Genomic DNA, 12,434 nt, shown 5'->3' with positions numbered 1-12,434 from the left:
CACAATCGTATTATGCTCTTTGCCTTCTGATCCAACTTCTTCCATTCTTCATCGGACACTCTCGTTGGTTTAGTACCCGGATCTACCGCAATCCACTGATCTTTATCCACCAATAGATCCTCCTTCTTCAGTTTCCACAACTCAAAACTCTGACCATTAAATTTCTCGATCTCTATTTTTCCACTGCTCGCCATCTTCTTTCACCACCAGAATCGATCTCGCAGATCTCCCACTGAATAGGGTCTACCACACGCCCAAGCGAAACCCCTAAGCAACAAAGGTGTCCCCTTGAAGCCAAAACAGCTCTGATACCAAATGTAGGTTTTAACCCCTAACAGAAATTACCTTCATACGAATTCTAAAACAAAGAAAAATAAACAATGCAAGAGCATAACACATAAAACACATATACACAGAGATTTTCACACTGCATCCCAAAATTGGGACTACTAGCTTGATTTTTCATGATATTCCTTTCAATGTTACAATACATATTTATACATTCCGAAGCATCCAATACCATGGACCGAAAACCATCGCGTCCAAAACCATCGACTGAAAACCATATGTAGGTTCGCCCAACCTAAAATAGGGTCCAAAAAAAAATTTCCCGAGGTGCTACCCTGGACCTCGTAGAGGGGGGCTATCCACCCCCCTTCTAACCCCCTAGTTCACTACATAGGTTAGTCATGGAAAGAATATAACACAACCCAACAAGATCTACCTTGAAAATCTAATGCATGGAAGGTCCATCTAGGTTTAATTCCTTCTAACAGAGAGTAGATTTGAGCACTGTTCCTAAGTGTTTCTTGTAAAAGAATAACATCAACATTTTCTAAATATAGAAGTCTCCTAATGGCTAGTTTCTTGGCAGGCTAGCCACTCCCCTACAATTCAATGAGATACACTTCATTGGCAAACCATCTCAGGGTTGGATTTTTCTCTAAGAACAATTTCTAGTGATAAATTCCTACCTTCATCGACATCCATGTTGGCCCTATGAATGGCCTTTGAAATGTAAGATTATCTACCCTGAACAAGTTTGTTCAATTTGGGAGGGGACAAGTGTCCAAGTCTACACGCTGTGGTAATAGTTTGTCTAGCTAATGACCTCAGAAAATATCTGTGGCTGGAGTTTGATTCAGAAGAGGCATCCCCTCTATCAGGATCAAAGGCCAGGGAGGCACAAGGGATGGATGGGGAAGGGGTCGAAAAACAAGTAGGGATAGAGGTCGAAGCACATGAGTTAGATCCATAAAAACTCCCAGAAGAAATGAACCCAGTATGATGATAAGGATTAGTAACATCTGATAGATGCATACTAAAAGATTCAAGGGGAGGAAGAGAAGAAACCATACCTGAAGAGGATGCTGCAGCAGCTGCATGAGCTTTGGTGACGATAGGAGACAAAGGGTGAACATCAGAGATGTTCTTCACTTTTTCTGATTCAATGCCTTTTAATTTGCGAGGTGATGGCTCATGAGGTGTCTCGTTCATCAAGGTAGATGTCGTGCCCTATCCAGCCTCCCTAGATGTCGATTCTCCACACTGTTTTTTTTTGCCTAGCAGGGAACAATTCTTATAAGAATGTCCAACCTCACAGCATCTACGGCACTAGAAAGGGACGCCCTCATAGTCCAATTTTCGCAGACATATATTACCTCACCATTGCAATCTTAGGCTTTCAGCCAATCCTTCATGACTTTCTAGGTGAACTAGAATGCGAGCATAAGCCATCTTGCCCGATTCTTGGAAAGATTCGTCATAGCACAAGAGCACCCCGAGATCATTTCCAACACATCTGAACACATCTTCAATCCAAATTATAGAAGGAGTCAAGACATTTTTACCCAAATCAGTCTTGCTCCCAATTCTTCATGTTGCAAATCAAATAACAGGGACCATCACTTCAGTAAGAGTGACATCATTTCAATGTGCCAGTGTTTGGATAAGACCCAAGTCACATGTTCGGGTCCATGGAAACATAGGGTGAACCAACCCCTGGTCATGGTCATAACTAACGGTAAGGAATCAATAATTTCCCCCTAGATTTTTACCACTCATTTCTTCAGATGCATTGTGGTGTATTCTCTTCCACACATCGTTCAACGAAGACATTTTTCAGAGTGTCCATAATTTTGTCCAATCGAATACCCTCTCCTAACATGAGGAGCCTAGCTTTTTCTTTGATTTTGGTACTTTTGGTTTCCTTTTCACGTTTCCTCTAAGGTGCACCTTTTGTTGTGGCAGGACCTTGAGAGGGTGGGTTTAATGAAGTGTTGGCCCTAGCTTCTAGATAAAACTAGTCTAGGGGATTGACCAGAGGATCTTCAAAAAAATCTAATGTTTGTACTAGAGCGGAGATATGGAATCCTTGAAATATGTTTGCTACCTCAACGGGCCGGATTTGTGCTGCAGTAGGGTGAGAAGGAGCTCTAGAATGGCCGAAATATGAGATAAAGGTTGACTGATCCAATATACATCCTTGAAAAATTCCTTCAGAGAGATCCAAAGACAAACATGGATTGAGACATGACGTTAGGAATTGTAATGACAAAGGCAAAGGGACCGAAAGTCCGACATGTGACTGAGAAAGTGGATCCATATATACCCTATAATTTTGAAACCCTAGTGATGGTTGATCGTGAAGATAGGTATTATCATATGGTTGAGAACTAAGGTTTTTAAACCCCTCCTCTGAAAAAACCCTAACGTTTGCTACCTGTGAGATTGGTAGCCCTCCTACTATTGATAGATCCATCGTGGGTGGTTGTGGCAGTGTTCTCGTCCCAATCGAGACGGATTCATACATGTGAACAGAGTAATCCACGAGCACTTCATCCATGTTAGCATGTGAGTGTTGACCAAGGTCCATCTGAAAACACCTCGATACCTGATAGACAAATCCCACTCCAACATTCAACCTCTCAGCTTCTAACATGGGGGCTTCACTAGGGGAGCAATGACGTACCACATGGGTTCATATTGGGGGATATTTATTGAGGAAAAAATGACATAATATATTGGGTGATATGTAGGGGGTAGAGGGTTTTTATATTGGCAGGTACAAAAATGGAGCCCAAAATTAATGAAAAAATATAAGGGGGTATAAGAAATGTTAATGAAAAAATGGATACCTCCAATATCTAGTGAAAGTAGGGGATTTTAAATTAGGAAGGTGTATTGGGTTCATATTGGTAAGGGGTTAAATAATGTGTGTTATAGAGGTAATTTCCAATATGTAGTCAAATTAAGGGTATTGTTTAATATGCCACGAATGCACGCGATATGTATGAGGTTCATTGAGTGAAACCCTCGTGGCTTCCAAATTGAGTGTTGATGACAAAACAAACTAGTGCAAAAAACTATAAGACGCAGAAAAAAGATTATCTGAACTCGATCAGAGGTCACAAGTTCAAATCCCGCAAAGAGACCGAGCCCTAGTCTCTCCCTTCACCATCATTAACTATAAAAGGAATTAATATGACATATATACATTTAAAATAACATGTAACATATTCTTCATTGTGATAACTCACTTCATTTTATCATATAGATTTTTAATCTATAACTACACTTTAACAATACCATAGTTTATCAAAACCATATACATAAAAATCCAAAATTCTTTTCATATAATACTTATTCGTGTATTTTTAATTAATAAATTTAATATTTAATTTCTAAATATTATTAAAAATATTTTATAAAAAAAAATTCTTATCATTCACTTAATAATTATTAATAATTAAATTAAAACTTAAAAAATATCCAAATTAAAATTATCAATAACTTAAATATCACCTAAATAATTAACTTTAAATTTCGAACATATTTAATATCCATGCCTTTTTACTCAAAAACTACGTAAATGATATAGCCATCTAAATTACTAACTTGAAAAATTAATTTAATATTTTAAAATGATTAAACTTTCCATCTCCATGTCAATTTCAATGACGACATGGATGGTCATGGGTGGTCGAGCTTTCGTTGATCTTCCCTCCAAATGAAACTTAACGAACAATACACAACCCTGCCACCAAGACACTCGACATCCAATAACACATAGACACCATGTTTGCTATGTCGATAACGGAGTTATAAAGGATTCCACCTTTACTAAGTTGTTGGATGGTTTAAATATTTTCTAAGCGAATTTTGAATCTCAGACTCAAAATGAGAATTCCTATCACGAACATCTTGGGCATCAAGAAAGAGGGTTTCATCCTGCACTTCATGGGCGGTAGATGCATGGAAAATGTGAGCAGTTGTTAGAGCTTGAGACAAAGCACAAGGACTACCAAAGGAATAGGGCTCACTTGAGCCGCGTCTTAATCACATTCATTGTTGGGGCATGGTAATAATGGGACAAGTTAACCTAGATGCTGAATTCCCACAAGGGAGACAAGATTCAAGGAACTAAAAACCAAAGTGAGGCCAACACGCAACATAGAGAATGAAGGAATTGAAGGAATTGAGTGATAGGTAAGGAGGGTAGGCCAGAGGAGTTGCAGGGGAGTGGTGTAGCTAAGACAGGATGCCAAGAAGACCATCCTGTGTAGCAGGATATCATGTTGAACCTTCCTTAAAGAGTACTAAATCAAGCAAATTAGGGCAATAGAAATTTAGTTAAAGCACCATCTCGAAACAAATTAAAATCCAAGGTAATATTAATGGACTTGTTAGAGTTGAGTTTATGTAAACCCCATAGGGTTTTCTTATAGGCCTTGTCTTCATTAGTAGATGCACGAGATTCATGCAAGTATTGTCGCCACTACATGGAAGTTACATATAGTGAAACCAATGAATCGGAGTGAATGAGAGAAGACCAAACCATGTGAGCCTGGATTTGCATGTTGGATAAGGAGCTATTGAGAGAGCTATAAAGAAAAAGTCCCATAGAGAACCCAACAAAATGACATGAACTGGAGTGAATGAGAGAAGACCAAACCATGTGAGCCTGGATTTCCATGTTGGTTGAGGAGCTATTGAGGGAGCTATAAAAACCAATGAATTGGAGTGAATGAGAGAAGACCAAACCATGTGAGCCTGGATTTGCATGTTGAATAAGGAGCTATTGAGAGAGCTATAAAGAAAAAGTCCCATAGAGAACCCAAGAAAATGACATGAATTGGAGTGAATGAGAGAAGACCAAACCATGTGAGTCTGGATTTGCATGTTGGTTGAGGAGCTATTGAGGGAGCTATAAAGAAAAAATCCTATAGAGAACCCAACAAAATGGCATTGAAAATAGATGTCATTGATGCAAGCCGAATCTTTGCAGTAATCAAGAAGGTCTAAGAGATTACCAAATTAAAGCAGTGCATGGTCATTGAATGTTGACGTGTGTGAATAATGAAAATTAATTTACAAAAATATTGTTTATTTTTATTTTTATCTCGATTAACAAAAATGCTTATAAATATTCTTCAAAAATAATAATATTTATTGGATTGAAATTAGGATTAGAATTAAATAAAATATGAAATCTATATAAAATAAAATAATACTATATATATATATCTTTTTTAATAAAGATATTTATTAATTAATAATAAATATTAAAATATAATATAAAAGTCAAATTTAAACTAAAAATATATATTCAATAAATAAATCACAGATAAAAAATTAAAATTATATTTTATATTAGTACATACATTTTAGAATATTTTTTAATATATAATTACAATTAAATAAAAAATACGTTTGTAGCTTTTTAAAGAATTATTAAAATAATATATATATATATATATATATATATATTAATATTTTTTTTTCACAATACAAGTTAAAGACTGAATTCATTAGGGTATGAATTTGATGCATACTCCTACTTATCTAGTCTTTTTTTTAATGAAGAGTTTATTTTTAAAATTGTCCCTTCACATGACTTTTAATTTTTACGTTTACTCATCATTTAAATAAATATCTTGTATAATGTAAATTGTCTTACCATAAGGTTTGATTTAGATTTTTACCCATCATTTACATAAATATCATGTATCTATGTATTTTTGTTCATTTTTAATTATGAATATAAAAACATGTTTTTGTTAATATAAGTTGTGTTTCGTGTTAGTAAATCATTTAATTTTGACTTGACCATAAAATAAGTGTCAATCAACTAATATTATACATGTATTGATTTTATATTACTTTAAACAAATCAAACACATTCAATCATCTTAATTTTTAATGCAAAATTAGCTAATAATTTGGTGTAATAACGTATAGTCACTATTTACTTAATTTCATAGATTTTACAAATGAACAATTACCTTAGCTTTCAAGTTGATGAGTTGGACTGAAGAATGACCTTATAAATTATAAAATAAGTTGGAAACCACTTTTAAACATGAATTTGGGAGGATTCTAACATTTCAAGCAATAACAATATGCATACATGGATTTTGAAGAAGTCAATACACTTTTGCCAAAAAAAAAATAGAATAACACCTAAAAAACACAAACCTAGTTGTGTTTAAAATCAAGTTGTTGTTTTATATAGGATACCAATAACCTATAAAGTAGAGTAAATTCCTAATCTTTTGCAAAGGAAAAAAAAAATACATAAAATGGACGAACCTACTCAGGTTTAAATTCAACTTGCTGTTTTATATAGGATATCATTGGCCCATAGGGATGGGGTCCACCGTGGGGAAGAAAGCGTGCTAGAGAGACACTCACTTACATGGATTTAAAGATGGCAATTACAAAATACACATTTAAAATGGCAACAAAATCACTCTATTCCATAGAATAGCTCTCTCAACTTATAAGAAAGAGAGTAGACATCTTAACTTATAAGACTTTGGAGAGTAGATATATCAATTTATAAGACTTTAACTTGACTGACAAACATAACATTTTTTCAAACTAAACTTAATTGGCATATACATATTAATAGACTTTCAAATCACGCTTCCATTTACAAAATGATCGCAAACAACCATGTAAATCACTAACCTTAAAAATAACTTATTTAAAATGTTGTTTTTTGTCCATGTTAATTTTACTGCAAACTGCAAATGACTGTTATTAAGAACTTGAGGGTTATGTTTAAAATTTACAGAAATAATTAAAAAGAGAAGATTGAGTATATCCATTCCTGTTTTTTCTCGAAAACTACAAAGATGATTCATAACCATCTAAGTCACTACCTAAGAAAATTAGGTATATATTAAAAATGATTAAATCTTGTATCTCCAAATCGATTTTACTCGGGACAAACCTCTCGTTGGTTTTCCCTCCAAATGAAACTTGGTGAACAATACATGACAGTATTGACCTGGACAGCCCTACTACCAACGTAGGATGAAAGAAGATCTTCCCAACCATCAATAACGGAGCCATTAAGGTGGATCCCTCGACTCATGAGTTGGGTGGTTTACCGCACCTCTGATATTGTAGTGTTCGAGGCAAATAAGTCCATTTTAGCTTGCGTTTCGTCTTGGACCTTCCAAACATTCTGGCCAATGGAAGAACACCTATAAATTATATTTTGGAAAAAAACGCTCAGCTAGTCGTTGGTTAGACCGTTGAGTACGCTCAGGGTTTTATATTGTTTGTTAGAAAACAGTTTGTTATGCAACGAACACAAAGAGAAACAAAATAGAAGCTCTAAGTAGAATGGGAGAATCTCACGGTAGGAATTCCGGTGAGCAACTCACCACCAATACTCTATTCGTCTATCTGTAGCAGCCGTGCGCTTCCTTCTTTTCGTCTATTGTCATTCATTATTATCTCATTCCCCCTACCCTTTATAAACAACGACTCCAGTCTCTTCTCAAACACCACTTACTGATGTCACTCTGTCTTTTTTCCTTCTATATGTATGTATGTGTGTTAGTCACTAACTAATTACTCTCTACAGATCTCCCTCTGCATTAATATATAGTCAATTTTTGGCTTTGTAGTGCTTGCTGGGACTAAACTTAATCAGTGTTCATGGCCAACGTCCTGGAATTGGCACTAGTGCTCATCGTCATAGCGGCCGGGGACAATAGAGGCATCATCATGGCTGGAGCTCAGTCACCGCCCTCTCCTATTTCTTCGTCGTCGTCATGTGGGAGTTCTCTGGTGAATTTGGTAGCGTGCATGAGCTTCTTGCAGGCAGGAGCCAAAAATAATAAACCAACCCCCGCCTGCTGCACTGCCCTTGCTTCAGAAGTGGACACCAGCGCCGTCTGTGTCTGCCAGATGCTGACGACCACCAAGAGTCCCCTGGGGACTCCTATCAACAACATTCCCCAGGGGATTCCTATCAACCAATCTCGGGCTCTCACTCTGCCCGGCGCCTGCAAACTTTCTACTCCCACTCTCACCCAATGCATGTCAGCAGCTGGTAATATCTGATTGCTAATTATAATCGCTAATGCTTGCTTAATGGCACCGGATTGTAAAATTCTCAGTGCTAATTCTAGTTTTTGTTTCTTATTTCTGTCTTTGGGGGAGAAGTAGGCGCAGGTGCTCCAGTTGCTACTCCGGGTACGTACATTTTTTTGTTTTTTTTTTAATAATATTAATTTTATTAAACAATGTTTTTGGGTAGAAATTTGGGAGAATTTTTTGGCGAAAGGTTTCTAATCAAGAAGTGGGGTTTACAAAGGCTTAAATAGAGAGTAATGTAGAAACATAATTTCAATTAACGACTATAATTTCAAATATAGTGGTTACTTGAAATTATGTCTCTACATTGCTCCCTATTTAAGCTTTTGCTATGGTTTTCCTCTTCATGTAGTCCTGATGATGAACCACACTTTTGGTTCGAACCAAAAAATTCTCCCATTAATTTTTACGAAAAAACTTTGTTTAATTCATTATAGATCACAGAAACTTAGATAAAAAATATTAATTTTATTTCTCTCGAAAAATGATACACAAACGTCATAGAACGACATTAGCTGAAGCAATTTTCGTTTGTCTTGGACCCTAATTCTAACTCGGTGGAAGACCAAAATTAATTTGGTTTTTGGTTGGTGGTTTCAGTTGCTAGTCCTTTGCCTGCGACTCCATCTCCAAGCCCAGCGGCTACAGGCACTATTCAGTCGCCCGCCCCGTCTGTTTATCAGTCAGCTCTTCCTCCAGCTACTACGTCTACTGGTGTACTCTCTCCCTCAGGAAATCAGAAGGTGCCAACCGCCTCTAGTAATGCTGAGCGGATGATAAGGTTCAGGATGAGCAGTATGTTGATTGTAGGGTTAATCAATGCTATTGCAGCAAGAATCTTTGTGTAGAAGTGAAAACCATATGTCTGCCTTTCAATAATCTGTGTATATTCGGAGGCAGACTTCATGCAGCTTGAAAACTCTTCTGGCCTACATGGCGCATGAGGCACTTCTTCTATTTCTAGTATTGTACACTACTGTTTCCTTTATCAATTCTTTACGCGCCTATGTTAGGATCAAATAAGATGGAGTATGAAGTAACGCTTTTGTAATCCGCTTGTGGACCGTATGGTTTCTCCATTCCATTATTTCATTTCAGAGAAGGATATCGCATTCAAGTATCGACTTGGATCGCTATCTTTATCTTCTTTTATTTATTTAATTCTGTGTACAGCTGGGAGTTGTAATCAATAAAATTTGATTTTTACATGTCGTTTAATCCTGCCTCTATTTTATGCATTTTGGTTTAATATTTTTTAAAATTTAATTCTTTAAACATCCTATCTATATGTATTATTGTCATTGAAGATACAAAGATACGATGAAAAGTAAATCTCAGTCTGTTTCAAGAGAGGAGATCGTGATAAGTAAATATTGCCCCCCAAAAATATTTTTAATTAAACCCCAAAGAAATTAACCAAAATGTGAAAAACAACATAAACAAAGAGGGAGTGATTATTTATAAAAGTCAATCTTTTATGAGAACATTAAAAGAGCAATGTTCGTTTAAAAAGAAAACTGATCGATTAAGTTGAACACAAAAGACTGGTTATTTGGAGTGCATTTTAGTATTAGATGTGGTCAGATGGGTGGTGTTTTGTTCGTTTTTGATCTGATTTGTTTTGATTTAACGCAGTGTAATTTTTTTGTTTTTTTAAATATATTGTTGTATATATAAATAAATTTAGGGGATTTTTTTTTTAAATTACTTGAAATATGTAAAATACATTATTCAAACTTATTCTTTTATTAATTTTTTTTATCAAATTTATTAAAAAATAAATAAATAAATTATATATATTTTAAATATTTATATATATGATTTTTTTATTAAAAAATAAATAGGAAATCAATAAACTGAAAATTAATAAGTATCATTAAAAGAGAAATCAATAAGAACAGGTTGTACTAAAAGAGAAACCAGAAGTAGAAAATGTGTGTTGATGAAAATAAGTTTTAGAAGATTCATGGTACTTTGTGTGGATGTCTTATCAAATATATTTTTCAATTTTTTCCTAGCTAGTAAGGTAGGAGAAATGGAAATTTTAATTAATATGTGTTCATGAAAATAAGTTTTAGAAGAATCATTGTACCTTTGTGTAAATGTCTTATCAAATATATTTTTCAATTTTTTAAGGCAGGAGAAATCGACATTCTAATTAATTGTGTGTTTTTCTTTCTCATTAATTTATTTTGTTCCCTTATCAGGGTCAGTGAGGGGATTTTTCTTTTGTGAAAGTTATATAATACAATCTTTTACTTCTTAACACAACTTTTATGTGGGATTTCCACAACAAATAGTTGGTAGTGCTAAGAAAAAACACATCTTCTATGTGGGATTTCCACAAAAAGTAATTGGTAGTGGTAAGGAAAATGTCAATTGTAGTGGAAATACTAAAATATGTGTATAATATGGTTCAAAAGCTAAAATTGACTAGAAGGATGAAGGATATTGAAAAATAGATTATATAAACAAAAACATTGAAAATGGAATTTAAATATGAAAATTATGAGGGTAACAAGAGCCATGTTGGACCACATGGATGTTGTTAAGAAATAAACAAATAATTTTTCCTCACTAGCTTTTTCTTATAAGCTCATTTTTTATAAATAAATTACTTTTTACAAGATAAATAAAAGTTCCATGAAAAACAACCAAAATAAAAATATGAAATTTATTTTATAGTGACTCACATTCATAATACAAGGTGAAACACATTTTACAATAAAATTATGAAATGAGAAATGAGTTAAGTTTGAATGAACTTTTGAGAAAGTAACTTAAACAATAGAAATTTGAATTTAGAAAATCTTTAAACCAAGTGAGTTAATAGAAACACAAAATAATAATAACAAAGGAGGATGGAGTTTTTGTTTTAATTGTGATTGTTGGTATGGTTACTACTTTGTTGGGAATTACAAGCTTGCCAAAAAAAAATTCATTGAAAAACAAATAACAATTTGAAAAAACAAAAATTCCAAACTCAATATTTGGATTAGATCTTAGTTAGCTTACACCAAAAATGCATGTTTTTTTTTTTTTTTTTGCTTAAATCATTTAGAGTGAATGACAAAGAGAAGAAGAGAACACTTTCCACTCTTCTCTAATTTGCTGAGATCACACAAAATGTATGAAAAAGGGCATATGCAACATAGAAAGTGCGGTGAACTAGAAAAAAAAATATGAACTCTATAAACAAATTTAAAAAGGTTGTAAAAAACATTATATCTTAGTAAAAATGCACATTTTTAGATGACAATAAAAACATTGTTAATAGAAAGCGATGCTCTAAATTCAATGAAATAGTCTATTTGAGCCAAAAATACAAATAAATAGAAAATGTCGAAAATGTAACAAATTGGGCTCAAGATATTAATCAGCATAGGGAACAACTCTTCAAACAAGCTATTATACCATGTTTGAGAACATAAGATATTCCATACAAGATGAACACTTTTAGTAACCACTCACACAACTAGATCAAAGATCATAACACCAATATTTATACATGGTTCAAATCGTCTAAGAAGGAAATAGTCCACTGTCTTAACTAACATGATTGCTTGAGACAATTTTATTAATGTAAAAGAAAATTTGTATAAGTTCTTACAATGAATCATCAGTTATGACTCTCCATGCTCTTCAAATATATCATGGTTGCTTGAGACAATTTTATTCATGCAAAAGAAAATTTGTATAACTTCTCACAATGAATCATTAGTTATAACCCTCCATGCTCTTTAAATATATCATGGACCAAACCAATATTAACAATCCATCAATAACCATTAGTATTGAGAAGAATACAATCTATGTCTAAAATCTGTCATGATCATTAGATTATAATGCAAATGCATACTAAATAAACAATCTTTCCTAATAGATTGCTAACTACTTATAAATTGAAATGAGTATATATTAAACTAATTAATAGTGCACATACTTTTACTTAATATAAAAATAGATGTAAAAGGCATAATTTTATCTCATTCAAATTTTAGTTAACTATATTTTAGTTAGTTATTCACAAATTCAAATCC

The 12,434-nt window shown here is 33.9% G+C and overlaps 1 protein-coding gene across 3 annotated transcripts in view; it reads left to right on the top strand.

Annotated features, from left to right (window-relative positions):
- Nucleotides 1-9,598, top strand: part of LOC149240442 (non-specific lipid transfer protein GPI-anchored 2-like) — an 82,685-nt gene extending 73,087 nt beyond the window's left edge. Inside the window, exons 1-3 of one of the 3 annotated variants that reach the window (XM_089367303.1) lie at nucleotides 7,801-8,350; nucleotides 8,467-8,493; nucleotides 8,995-9,598. In XM_089367303.1, coding sequence (XP_089223429.1) covers nucleotides 7,954-8,350; nucleotides 8,467-8,493; nucleotides 8,995-9,242 — 672 coding nt within the window. In that variant the 5' untranslated portion in view covers nucleotides 7,801-7,953 and the 3' untranslated portion in view covers nucleotides 9,243-9,598. Of the gene's footprint in view, nucleotides 1-7,800; nucleotides 8,351-8,463; nucleotides 8,494-8,994 lie in introns of those variants that run through there. The other 2 variants (XM_089367301.1, XM_089367302.1) reach the window with 2 other exon arrangements.
- Nucleotides 9,599-12,434: the final 2,836 nt, after the last annotated feature.

The sequence above is a fragment of the Pinus tabuliformis genome, chromosome 8 (assembly GCF_031772625.1).
Source record: "Pinus tabuliformis cultivar Carrire ecotype Pingquan chromosome 8, CPIR1, whole genome shotgun sequence".
Lineage (NCBI taxonomy): Eukaryota > Viridiplantae > Streptophyta > Pinopsida > Pinales > Pinaceae > Pinus > Pinus tabuliformis.
This window is presented reverse-complemented; position numbering and strand designations above follow the sequence as displayed.